General features: G+C 36.3%; 1 protein-coding gene across 2 annotated transcripts in view; it reads left to right on the top strand.

Annotated features, from left to right (window-relative positions):
* PRKAA2 (protein kinase AMP-activated catalytic subunit alpha 2) overlaps window positions 1-14,293 on the top strand; it is a 60,104-nt gene that overhangs the window by 17,119 nt on the left and 28,692 nt on the right. For both annotated transcript variants that reach the window (XM_045856583.1, XM_045856587.1), the window contains exon 2: window positions 7,346-7,487. In XM_045856583.1, coding sequence (XP_045712539.1) covers window positions 7,346-7,487 — 142 coding nt within the window. The remainder of the gene's footprint in view (window positions 1-7,345; window positions 7,488-14,293) is intronic.

The raw sequence follows: 14,293 nt of genomic DNA, 5'->3' as shown, positions 1-14,293 counted from the left end.
CAGATGAGGTAGTCCTAACAGTCTTTAGACAGGTTTAATGGCATGTAAAACTTATTTCAGCTGCTTTATTGCTGATGTTTTCCCCTCTACTAAATAGAGACATAGTAAACCTCTCTTTTTCATGATGTCTTTGATCAACATAGTCCTAGTGTGTTGAAGATATTCAGTAAAATGTTTTTAGATTGAATAAGTAAGTGGGAATAAAACTTTGATGAATGAAAGCCTTTTCTTTCATTTAATTCCCTAGAAAAGTTAATGTCTGTAACACACATGAAAAAATTCTCAAATTTAAATCTGTTTATGTTACATGATTTTTAGGAATATCCATTGGGTATCGGGTGGAATGTGACTGTGAAACAACAATTCATATTTAATTATAACTAAGTGCTAACTCATTTAACAAATTATTAAGCAATAGAGGCTAATATAGGTCAGCAAAATGAGGTGATATTCTTAATCCATTTGATTCTTGGCATCAGATGCATAATAAGCTTATCAGAGTGCTTAACTCTTTCAAGGGATAATGTAATTTCCATTGTTTCATGTGGAAAAATTTCTTTAGGTATAAAGATAAGTGACTCACATATTTCCTCAGATACCATAGACAGAGTAATACCTTTAACTTTTTTTAATTTAATTAAATTTTAGCTTTATTGAGGTATAATTGACAAAATTATGATATTTAAAGTATCATGATTTTTAAAAGATTTTATTTATTTATTTTTAGAGAGGGGAAGGGAGGGAGAAAGAGAGAGAGAAACATCAATGTGTGATTGCCTCTCATGTGGCCCCCACTGGGGACCTGGCCCGCAACCCAGGCATGTGCCCTGACTGGGAATAGAACCTGCGATGCTTTGGTTTGCAGCCCACACTCAATCCACTGAGCTACACCAGCCAGGGTGTATCATGATTATTTGATGTATATAAATACATTAAAGGATCCTTCCCACTAGTTAATTAACATATCCATCATTTCACACACACACACACACACACACACACACACACACATATATATATATATATATTTTGTGAGAATATTTTCTACTCTTATCAAATTTTAATTACTATACAATAAAGTGTTATCAACTGTAGTCACCATGTTTTACATTAGATCCTCAGATATTATTTATCCTACAGCTGAAAGTTTATGCCTTTTTACCAACCTCTCCCTATTTTCCCCATTCCACCACCCCTGGCAACCACTCTTTGATTTTGTTTCTGTGAAAATTTGACTTTTTTTTTTAAGATTCTGCATTTATATATGTTTATATACACATTTATAATATACAGTATTTGTCTCTCTCTATCTGGCTTATTTCACTTAGTATAATGCCCTCAAGGTCCATCCATATTGTTGCAAACAGGATTTCTTTCTTTCTTATAACTGAATAGTCTATTGTATATGTATATACCACATCTTCTTTATTTATTCATTTGTTGATGGACACTTAGATAGTTTCCATGTCTTGGCTATTGTGAATGATGTTGCAGTGAATATGGAGCATAGATTTTTTTTTAATATCCTGTTTTCATGTCCTTTCAGTAGCTATCTAGAAGTGGGATTGTTGGATCTTATGTTAGATCTGTTTATATTTTTTTTAAGGAACCTCTGTACTGTTTTCCACAGTGGTTGCACTAATTTGCATTCCTACCAATGGTGTATGAGGGTTTCCTTTTCCCCACATCTTTTCCAATACTTATTTCTTGTTTGTTTGTTTGTTTGTTTGTTTGTTTTTTAAGATAGCCATTCTAACAGGTGTGAGGTGATATCTCATTTTGGTTTTGATTTGCATTTCCCTGACAATGAGTTGTATATGTTGAGTGTTTGTATGTCTTCTTTAAAAATAAAATGTTTATTCAGTTTCTTTGCCCATTTTTTATTAGGAGTTTTTTGTTGTTGTTTTGCTATTGATGTGTGTAAATTCATTATATATTTTGGATATTAGCCCCTTATTATATGTATGATTTGCAGATATTTTCTCCCATTCAGTAGGTAAGTTGTCTTTTTATTGTGTTAAATGGTTTCATTTGCTGTGTAGTTTGTTAGTTTGATTTAGTCCCACTTGTTTATTTTTGCTTTTGTTGCCTTTGCTTTTGCCATCAAATTTTAAAAAAATCATTGCCAAGACCAGTGTGAAGGAGCTTACCACCTCTGTTTTCTTCTACAATTTGTATGGTTTCAGGTCTTACATTTAAAGTTTTTAATCCATTTAGAGTTGATTTTTATGTAACATGTAAGATGAGGGTTTAGTTTCATTCTTTTGTATGTAGCTGTCCAGTTTTTCCACCACCATTTATTGAACAGACTGTCCTTTCCCAATTGTATATTCTTGACTACTATGTTGTAAATTAAATGATTATATATACATGGGTTTATCTCTGGGCTCTCTATTCCATTGCCCTATGTGACTGTTTTCATGTCAGTGTCATGCTGTTTTGATTACTGTATCTTTGTATTATTGTTTAAAATCAGGAAGTATTATGCCTCCACCTTTGTTCTTTCAAAAGATTGCTTTGGCTGTTCAGGATCTTACGTGGTTCCATACAAGTTTCAGGATTTTTTTTTCCTTTTTCTGTGAAAAATGACAGTGGAGTTTTTTTAAAAAAAGATTTTATTTTATTTTTAGACATAAAGAAAGGGAGAAAGAGGGGGAGAGAAACATCATTGTGTTGTTGCCTCTCACACACCCCCTACTGGAGATCTGACCTGCAACCCAGGCATGTGCCCTAACTGGGAATTGAACTAGTGATGCTGTGGTTCGTAGGCCAATGCTCAGTCTAGTGAGCCACACCAGCCAAGGCTGGAGTTTTGATAGGGATTGCATTAAATCTGTAGGTTGCATTGGGTAGCATGTACATTTTCACAATGTTAGTTCTTCCAGTTGATGGGCACAGACTATCTTTCCTTTATTTGTCATCTTTAATTTCTTTCATCAGTACTTTATAGCCTTCCTTCCATCCTCCCTCCCTCCTTATTTATTTATTTATTTATCTACTTAACTATTTATTTATTTATTGTTCAAGCACAGTTGTCTCCATTTCCCTCCTGTTTTATAGCTTTTAGTGTATAGATCTTTCACTTCCTTGGTTAAATTTATTTCTAAGTATTTTATTTTTTTATGCAGTTGTAGATGGGATTATTTTCTTAATTTCTCTTTTTGATAGTTTTGTTAGCATGTAGAAAGAAACTCAACTGTATTTTGTATATTGATTTTTGTTTCCTGCAACTTTATCAAATTTGTTGACAAAGTAATACTTTATAATACTTTATTATTATATTATTTTCTGAGTGAAATCAGTCACTTTTTGGTGCATAGGTCCTTAAAAAGCAAACACTAGCCTTGGCCAGGAGGCTCAGTTGGTTGGAGCATCCCCTCTGCCCTCTCCTTCCCCCATTCTCCTTCCTCCCTTTATGCCAGAAGGTTGTGAGTTTCATTCCTTGTTAGGGCACATACCTAGGTTGGGATTCAATTTCTGGTTGGGGTGTGTACTGGAGGCAACCAATTGATACTTCTCTCACATTGGTGTTTCTCTCTCTCTCTCTCAAATCAGTAAAAACATGTCCTTGGATGACAGTAAAAAATAAACAAACATTTGTCTATTTGGCTGATAGAGTCCTTGGTCTTACTTCTTTGATCTGGAAAGATGACATACGGAGTCTAGCACAAATAATGCCCCTTTTTATTACAAAATCTTTATTAAAAAATTATAAGCATGTAATTCTGTAACATAACAGTATCACACTCAAGCACAGCATATGACATTTTAGGTGAAATGTTTAATGAAAACAACTATTATATCCATAATATCACCCTGCCAACCACACTGCCACCCTCAAGCAGATGTGACTTCTGCCGGACTCTGTATATTCTCAGTATACAGTAATTTTGATTCTGTAATGGGAATGGAAGAATTAAACTCTTTTTTCCCCCGATTGTATAGATGAGGAAATTGCAGCACTGGTTACTTTCATTGATGCTATCAGGGATTTCAAGAGAGAGACATACTTGTTAGGCCACCCCGACAAATGTATGAGTATTATAAAATTCCCAAAGGTTAGTAATAAACAACAAACCATTTAGGTTATCTTATTTGAGTAGAAAGTCCCTGAAATCAACAGTGTTTTTCTGGCATCCTGGAAACATGTTTTGTAATATTAGTAAGTGAGGTTGCTTGAACTTTTTCCATTTTGTTTGTTTTATATGTAGGGAAAGTAACTTTTTTTTTAAGATTTTATTTATTTATTTTTAGAGAGGGAAAGGAGGGAGATAGAGAAACATCAATGTGTGGTTGCTGGGGGTCATGGCCTGCAACCCAGGCATGTGCCCTGACTGGGAATCGAACCTATGACACTTTGGTTCGCAGCCTGCGCTCAATCCACTGAGCTACGCCAGCCAGGACGGGAAAGTAACTTTCAGTCTTTATTAATGATTTTGAGACAATTTACTTGAAAAGTTATACACGTCAAAATAATCTCCAGTGTCACAAGAAACTCAGTTCTTCCCAGGTTAGCCCCTTTCATACTTGGATTGCTCTGACTGATGACGTCATTACGTTGTGGTTAAACATGCTACATGTGAACTGAAGTCAGACCATTTGAGATCACCTGTTGTGCTACCACATACTGCGTCAGCTTGGATGGGTTTTTGTTTAACTTCTCTGTGCCTCTGGGTTCTCAATCTGTACAGTCGAGGGTAATGGTATAGAGTTATGGGGTTGAGAGGGCAGGGCATTTAGCACTTAGAATAATGCTTAGTATATAATAAACACTTAATAAATGTCATTGTCATTTCCATATTTGTAATAATGATTTGAAACTTGACTCCAAGAAATATTTAGGGGAGAATGTCTCCTGACTCCTTGGTCTCTAGCATATAGGCTGTGTGACCAAGTGAAATAAAGGACATAGGTTTGGTGGAGGAAGTGGAGGATAATGCCGAGCTTAGTTTCGAACATGTCGAATTTGAGGCATGGGTTGGATGCTAATCTTGAAATAAATGAATTTCAAGAGTAAGCATAGTCATTGCCATATGGGTGGTAATACTATGAGGGGAGAGTTAGATAACTTTTACGAATCTACCTTGGACCAGGTTAGAAACCTGGGGACACTAATCTTTAAAGAATAGGCACAGGCCATGAAAGAGACCATCTGAGAGTTGGTAGGTTAATAAGGAGAGAGCAGAGCCACCAAAAAGAGAGAGTGACCAGTGTCGTCCAGTGTAACAAAAAGTACAGTTGACCCTTGAACAACGTGGGGGTTAGGTTGCTGGCCCCTTGCTTAGTTGAAAATCCACATAGAACTTTTGACTTCCCCCAAACTTAACTACTGTTACATGGAAGCCTTGCCAATAACATAAACAGTATTTTAATATATTTTGTATTTTACATAAACAATATACTCTATTTCTAATAGTAAAGTAAGCTATAAAATGTTAAGAAAATCCTAAGAGGAAGGGTTTTTTATTTGCATTTGTTTATAGTATTTATAGAAACAAAACCCTGTGTATAAGTGGACCCACACAGTTCAAATCCATGTTCAAGGGTCAAATGCACAGTAATCTGAGAACTGAAAAGAATAAATAACTTGAGAATTAATAAGTCTTTTGTGACCCTTTGGTTTTAGTAGAAGATTGGAGGCAGAAGCCAGATAGTGAATGTAGGCATGGCGATAGGGGAGGAAGAGAAAGACAATAAATGCAGACTACTTTTTTCAGAAATTTTGGTGAGACAGATCTTGGAAACTATAGGAAGATACAAAGTAAATGGAAGATTTTGGGGAAGGAACTATTAGAAAAGAAAAAGATGTGATTCAAAGGCATAGGTTGATCAAATTGGCCTTGAACAGGAGGTGGGCCAAAACATCTCTGAGGCTGGAGGAGAGCAGGGTGTGGATATACATAAGCCTTCAAGATACAGGAAATCACTCCTCATGACTACATTTTTTCCTGGAGAAATGAAAGGGGGTAGGGGTGCGTGTTATGAAGAGAATGGTGAAAGCTTAGAATAGTAATTGAAGGACATAGGAGAGAGGGGCTCAAATATTTGTTCCTCAAATGAGGGATTTCTTTTTTTAAAGATTTTATTTATTTTAATTTTTAGAGAGGGCAAAGGAAAGAGAGAGAGGGAGAAAAACATCAGTGTGTGGTTGCCTCTCACATGCCCCCTACTGGGGACCTGGGCTGCAACCCAGGCATATGCCCCAACTGGGAATTGAACCAGCAACTCTTTGATTTGCAGGCTGGTACTCAACTACTGAGCCACACCAGCCAGGGCACAAGGGATTTTTTTTAAAAAAATCTGAACAGTATTTAAGTATATCCCTAGTAGTGTAGGTATTATGAATATGTTATATGAAAAGGAAAAGACTATTTCATTTAATGCAACATGTTTATTTAGCATTGGGAATGCAGGAAATACTGTGGTATGTAATTCCTGGGAGATTCAGATGAATACTTACTGTCTCATTCAAAGAAGATATGAACTAGTAGCTCATGTTATATGATTTGTCAAAAACACAAATATTTAGCACTGTCCAGTGTGGTTCAGTTGGTTGGACATTGTCCTGCAAACCAAAAGGTCGTGAGTTCAATTCCCAGTTAGAGCACATGCCAGGGTTGCGGGTTTGGTCCCCAGTCAGGGTGTGTGCAAGAAAGAGGCAACTGATCCATGTTTTTCTCCTTGTCTTTCACCTTCCCTTCCCCTCTCTCTAGAATCAATAAAGGAAAAAAATTAAAATGTATATTTATAATAGCCTAAAAATGATGATACATGAGCTTTATAAGTATACTATGAGAGTTTGAAAGGAGTAGAGATTCCAACAAATAAGGGGTAAAACAAATGTTGGATTTCTTCCAATAGGGGAAGGCTTTATGGAAAAGGCCAAAAAAGGGCTATATGTGAATTTTCTGAGGAAATAGTAATGAAACTAGTTACAAGTTTTTAAGTTTACAGAAATTATATATTCTTCTATAATACAATGACTGGCATTAACCAGAAGAAGAGAAATAAAGAGATTAACAAAACATTGTAAATTCTGTTCTGTCCAAGGTGTTCCAAATGTGGTTATATTTTTATTTAGAAATATAGAATTTAGTAATCCTTTTCACAACTAGTGTGAACATCTCAGTGCTAGATAGTGAGGAAACTAAGATACAGTTTCTGTCTTCAAGAAGTGCATACTCCAGTGGAAGAGATGGAGTGAAGAGAGATAACTTCAGTTCTATGAAATAAATGATATAAAGTTCGTGTATATGAGTAATGAAACTTGGTGTTACAGTGGAAGGAAGTATGAATAAATGATTATGTTGCTGTGACAGCAGTTTTTTTCTTTTTCTTTTTTTAGTTGGTGAACATCAGTTGACAGGCCATAAAGTGGCAGTTAAAATCTTAAATAGACAGAAGATCCGCAGTTTAGATGTTGTTGGAAAAATAAAACGAGAAATTCAAAATCTAAAACTCTTTCGTCATCCTCATATTATCAAACTGTAAGTATTTTTGTACCTGATAAAGGAAAAATTGTCTTGAGATATTATTTATGAATTTACAAATAATTTATCTTTAATCTTTTATAAAAGACTTCATATTTATATTGAGCATGGGTTAATTTATTTAACTTCTATCAATTTTTTGTCTGCATACTTTTGGTGTAGAATTAAAGTTACTATTTCAAAACTGGTGCTGTTTTCAAGTGATGAGTGCAGCCTCGGAAGTTGACTCTTACCTCTGATAGTCACTTCAGAGTTCTTTTAGGGCTTTGATATTCCTAGATTCATTTTGTAATGTTTTTTGATAATTTTCATTAACATATCAGGGTATTTTCTATTTGGGAAATGTAAAAAGTAACTCTTAAAGATTATGCACCAAAATATATTATTTGCAAAACTGCAGTGTTACTTTAATCACTGATAATAAAGATCTTAGGAGGGCAAATGAATTTTGGGGGAATAAGACAAGTTGCAAAGTTAAAAGATAAGTAAATATCAGAGATTAAGAAATAAGCTAATTAATAAAATTGAAAGTTAATTTAAAATCAACTAGACCCGTAGAAAATTCAGACATTAAATATACAACATTATTCCTTTAAATCATTGTTAGAAGTTGTAGTTTAATATTTACTGAGAAAATATGATATGCTAAACACTGATAATTGCCTTTGTTTTTTGTCTTAAAGTTTGGATACAATTTTATAAAATAAATATTAATGTTACGTATTAAGTACCTGACCCTGGCTAGAAACTATATTGAGCATTTTACATATAAAATTTCATTTCATCTTCATGATAAGCCTGTAGGTATTATTACGTATTATTACCTTCATTTTGTAGGTAAGGATATTGCATAAGAATATCAGCAACTGTCCAGGGCTGGTAGTTGGGTTCATACCTGATTCCAAATTCCACGCTGTTAATATCTACTTCTGTACTCCAGCCTTCACAAAATTTGAGAGTTATATAAATCTCTCTTAAAGGAAAAATAATTTTGTGGCTCCCTGGTTTGACCAATGGAACAAGTATACTATGTTGGTCTCATAAGATTATAATGGAACTGAATTTCCTTCTGTAAGAAATGGAAGATATGGTGTTCCGGAGGAATTTTGTTTTCTCTGATGGAAATAATATCTGTGGGGATTGGCAGTAGAGTCCTTCTTACGGCACCTTGATTTTGAGCTCACACATTATTACATCCCAGTCAGTCAGCCACGGACCTCTCAGCACAGAGGTGCCTGCTCCCCTCAACAGTCCATATTCAGAGGTTGCTACGGCCTTTCCAGGTCTAGCTTGATGGTTTCAGAGCACACTGTTGTACATTGCTTGTGAAGGACCTCAGATCCTGTGCAGAGACACAGGTCACAGGAGCTACCTTAACAAGTATTATCTGACCACTGCTCTAAAATGGGTTTGCCAGAATCACATTGCCAAGGTCAGTCCCCTCATTTGATTTCTGATTCTTGCTTGCCCTCAGGCCATCTTTCTCTCCTCCTTATAGTCATTGTTATGGTGATCAATGCCTCACCCAGCTAGTTTCTCCTTGACATCTCCAGTTACTCCAACCCACATCCCTGTTCCTGAAGCAGCATTAACAGCTTTGATGTTCTATTGCCGACTCTGTTGGAAGGGAGCAAGGGGGCCGGCAGTTGGACTGAGTTTATAAAGTCTACAGTAGTGTACAGTAATGTCCTAGGCCTTCACACTCATGCACACTCACTCACTTACTCTTCTGAGCAACTTTCAGTCCCACAAGCTCCTTTCATGATAAGAAGTGTCCAATATAGGTGTACCATTTTTTATACCATATTTTTACTGTACCTTTTCTGTTTAGATACACAAATACTTACTGTGTTACAATTTGACTATAGTGTTCAGTGTTCAGCATTTTATAATGCTGAACAGGTTTGTGGCCTAGGAGCTTTAAAATAAGCTTTATTTTATCATATAGCCTAGGTGCATAGTAGGCAATACCAGCTAGGTTTTTGTAAGTGCACTCTATGATATTTGTACAAGGACAAAGTAGCCTAATGAAAGCATTTTCAGAATGTATCCCTGTTATTAAACTGTTACTTTAATATACAGAAACAAGAACTCAGTATAAACGCCATACTCTTATAGCTTTGACACCATTATGGAACCAAAATAAATTCACAATTTACATACAAGTAAAACAGTGAAGTCAGTGAAATTCCAAGTAGTGTCTATAGTGTAATGTGACAAATGGTGTTTTGCAAAACCAAATCACTGTTAGTTAAATAGTAGAACTAGTAGAAGGAGGTCCAATACTCTATTTTTATTTTGTTTCAAATAATACCATGGCAAAGAAAGCCTATTTATGTAAGTGCACTCCTAAAAAAGCAGTTTTAGTATCTTTAAGACTTTGTTTCCTAGTTCATTATAATCAGAAATTATATTTAGTTTTAACATTGTTACTGCACAATCTTTGATGTCAGTGTTAATGGGGAACATCCTGATAACCCTATAATCACACTGTTCCTACCTCAAAGCAAGGCTAGCATAGTAGCCGTGGTAGGTGAATAATGGCCCCCAGGACGTCCTAATCCCAGAACCTGTGACTATGCTACATTACATGACAAAGGAAAATCAAGTTATAGGTTTATCAGTGTAAGAATGTCTACACCGGTAGAGAATTTTTATAAAAATTTGAATCAGAGGATACTCCTAGAAACAAGAGCTCAACAGACTGAGAGAAATGCTTCTGAGAATAACAGTTTGTTGTTTCTTTTATGCATTTGAGATTAAGGAGGGTTAAAAAGATTAGGTTAAGTAAGGAAGATTATGTGAAGGTGGGAGAAAGCAAGGCAGGGATTGGATTATAGTAAAGCTGTGTGTTCTCTTGAGAGTGGTCATTCTTTAGAAGGAGAGGTTTGAAAAGGGGTATTTCAAAGGTGTATAGCCCTAAATGTGCAGAAACAATAGATAAGGCTTACTTGAGGAGGCAAAGATGAGCCTTTTGCTAAAGAAGTTAATATGCCTGGGGCATGACTGCTCACTGTGATCTGCCCAGTTAGGAATTTATGATCAGATTACCTGATGAGGTTACTTTCCGTAAAACCCCTTTTTAGTCACAGATTTAAGGTTGCTAATTAATGGAATCCAATGGTCCTTGAAAGTAAGAGATGGAGTCAAAAGAGTCATAGAGATTTTAGATGGAAGCAAGGTCAGAGGGATAAAATGTGAAAAGATTTTGGCTTTGAAGACAGAGGAAGGGGGCCATGAGACAGGAATGCAGGTGGTCTCTGAAAGTTGGAGAATACAAGGAAACTCATTTTCCCCTAGAGCTTCCAGAAGGCAATGCAGCCCTCCTGACATGCTAATTTTAGCCCAGTGAGACAGGAATCAGACTGCCAACCTATAAAACTATAAGAAAATACATTTTTGTTATTTAAAGTTACTAAGTGTAAAGATAGAAGAAACATTAGGAAACTAGTGAAGTAGCATTCTTAAAATCTTTAAACCAGGGCCGACCCTATTATTGCTGGGATTTGGAACATGCATTTAGTCTTTACTAGCACTAGTTATATGTATTGCTAGTGAATTCTTGCAAATTTGTGTGTTCAATGATGGGGTCCCTTCAGTGCATCTTAACAACAGCATATGAGTATGCCCCTGACTGTTCAGAGAAAGCTTTTCTTGGGTTTGGCGTGCCATTGGGTAACCTGTGATGACAAAGTTCTCAACTACTGCCATGGAAACCTCATTCTAACTGTAAGCTTCAGTGTCATTTGATTTTCAGTTGGCGTGCACTCAATCATATACATAGACAAGAAATGAGGCTCCTGAAACTGCATGGCAATACTCAATTATAAGGTTATTATCTAGGACCTATATTCTACATGATCCAGAATATGTCTATGCAGGATTTTTAAGATTATCGTAAGAACTAAAATACAACCTATAAGCTCAGCCACTCACCTCTCCTGTTCTTCATTTCCTTAACTTTAAAATGGGGGCACCATTTTAAAGTTAAGGAAACTTTACCTCATGGTGTTATTTGAGGGTTAAAAGTGTTCGCAGTGGTATAATGCCTAGTGTATGATGTGCATTGGTCCAAAGCACCAACTGGCAACCTATGAGCTGATTCTGATTCTCTTGGATGATTCTGGGTAGTTGTCTGAAATAGTTCATATGTGCTTTTGACTCCCATGTTATTAATGACTTTATTCTAGTTACTGAGTGACTTCTAAGCTATGTCTTTCTGCTCTTCCTTACAGAGTGGCTACTTCCTATAAAAGGAGAAAGCTAGGAAGCCAGACTAAAAGTATCACATGCCAAAGTGAGAGTGGAGAAGGGAGAGAAATCTGTTTTTATCTTGTTTCTTGACCTCATCACTGAGAATACCAACCTCGAAAGATCCCAAGGAAATTTTACCCATATAGAGCATGAGTCCTAGTTTCTGTGATGTTCTTACGAACACAAACCAGATTTTGTCAGTAAGCAGTTGCAGTTGTCATGACAATTTATTTTTGATGACATACCAACCAGTGTTTTCTTGCCTCAATATTTATAATTATTTGTAATTGTTTAATTTTGGTTTGACTATCTCATTCTGGTTTAGAATTATTTAATTATTTGCTATTTTGTTTTGTTGCAGGGGTTATAGAACGTTCTCAGGGTTGGTCACAAAGTAATTGACGGAGGTAAATTTGATGTTTAAATGTTGACTTGAGCTTAATCCATTCAGCTACATTTCCTCATTAATTATGGATCTGAATTTAGAAAAATAGAACACTCTCCTGTGTTCTTGCTACAGAGCAAAGTTATTGACATAGCTTCTCATAATGTTAGTGGTTTAAACAAAGAGAGAGACCTGATCCTTTCAGTAGTTTTGTTTGTTTTGTGCCTTCTTGGACTAGCTGCCAAGAATAGTTTCCTTGTTACAGAGTGGGCCTCTAGAATTAGCAAGAAAGTTTCAAAGCTGAATACCAAGAATGAAGGGTATTTATTTCATGGTTTCTTTATTAACTCAAATTGAGGGGGGCACACCACTAGGAGAAAATTAAGAGGTGTAAGCAGGATTGAAAGGAAACTCCAAATTTTCCCATGAACTAAAATTTATTGGATTAATATTTATCCTTGTCTTTCTTTCCCCAGTAGTTCTTAGGGAAACTATTTTAACTGATCAAAAGATCAATACTTCCTAATTTGGTAGTGATGCTTTTGTCCGCTTTCTTTAGTTTTTATCTTAATCAGCCTATAGACAGGTTTTTAACATTGTTCTCCACCACCACCTTGAAATGTTGTAGTTCCAGGTTTCTATTACATTACGGTTTTCTGTTTTGTTTTGTTTTGTTTTGTTTTGTTTTTTCTTTTAATTTTGCCTCTTCTTAAGGCTTTCTTTTATGGGCCCTTCTTTATCTGCCTGGCCATTAAATATTGATGTGAATATTTCAGCTTCTGATTTCTTGTGATTTTTTGAGTATCATTTGTCATCTGTATGCTAAGGATTTCCAAATCTGTGTTTCTGTGCCATTATTTCTCCTGAACTCTGAGCACACTTATCAAACTGTTTATTGGATAATTTCATTCTGACATCACAGAGTCATCTGAAACTAAGTTGAACTTTTCTTTCTCTCCCAAACTTACTCCCTTACTCCTCTTTCTGTTTTTCTTACTGTTCTTGCTTTTAAATGAACGAAGATACCTTTCTCACAATTTTCTGAGCCCAAAGTTAACCATCATTTTTATTTTCCCTCATCCCTTAATCTTTAAGTTCTGCCAACTCTTTTGCCTCAGTGTCCTTGAATTTGTTCATTTCCTTCTGCTCTCACTGTAAGGTCACCATCTTCTCTTGCTTATTACAGTTCAGCTGTTACCTGTACTTAGAAAACTTTACCCACATCCCCCACCCCCTAGGCTCCAATTCCAACTTGTCACTTAGGTCTCAGCTTTTAAATACCCTGATCTCTAAAAACCTACTTTATTCCTTAAGGCTACGTTAGGTTTCATCCTCTCTGCTCCCACAACACCCAGCATTCAGCTTTTCCAAAGCCCTTGACATAATTATGTTTTAACGTCTCATTTTCTTGTTTGTATTTCCCATAAGGCAGAATTCTTTAGGAGCAGGAACTATTTTCTTTTGTTTGTTTGTTTGCAACAGGATTTTATTGACTACCCGCTATCTGATGGGTACTGTTCTAGGCACTGGGGATACAGTGGTGAAAGACAGACAAGGTCTTTGCTCTTGTGGAGTTTATGTTCTGGCCGTTTCTAGCAGTTCAAGATAATAAACAAATTAATAATATTAAGCTGAAATAAGTACTATGGAGAGAATGAAACATGGGACTGTCAACTGATGGTCGTTGGTGCCAATTTAAATGCCAACAGGAATCCCCTGTTTGGGGTCTGGTGAATGAAGAAATGTTATTTAATGCAAACAGCTCGACGGTAATACATCATGGTTGTGAAAGCAGCACTGCTGTGGAACAGCTCAGCAGTGCTACAGTGTGGCTGCTGTGAAAACAGTGTTTCAGCTCCAGCTTGGGAAATAGTCTTCAGCCTTTGGTGGAAAGTTCTTTCTACCAGCAAGAGGGGAACTGGCTTATAGAGACAGAAGTTTCAGTCCTGGACCCTGATTGGTCAGAACAGAGCCACTCTGGTTTGTCAGAGCTATGCACCTCCAATTGGATGGGGAAAGCCTCAGTCCCATCGGTTGAAATAGGACTCCAAGAACTCTTTTGTAAGGGGTGGCTCAGACGGCGGCTATACCGAGCAGGCAGGCAGTCTAGCCACACAGAGGCTCCTCAGTGAAGTGTAGTTGGCATGAGAGGTCCCTGTGCAGA

The sequence above is a fragment of the Phyllostomus hastatus genome, unplaced genomic scaffold (genome assembly GCF_019186645.2).
Source record: "Phyllostomus hastatus isolate PE091 unplaced genomic scaffold, TTU_PhHast_1.1 phas_contig_147, whole genome shotgun sequence".
Taxonomy (NCBI): domain Eukaryota; kingdom Metazoa; phylum Chordata; class Mammalia; order Chiroptera; family Phyllostomidae; genus Phyllostomus; species Phyllostomus hastatus.
Note: the sequence above shows the minus strand (reverse complement) of the source record. Positions and strands in the feature narration are given on the sequence as shown.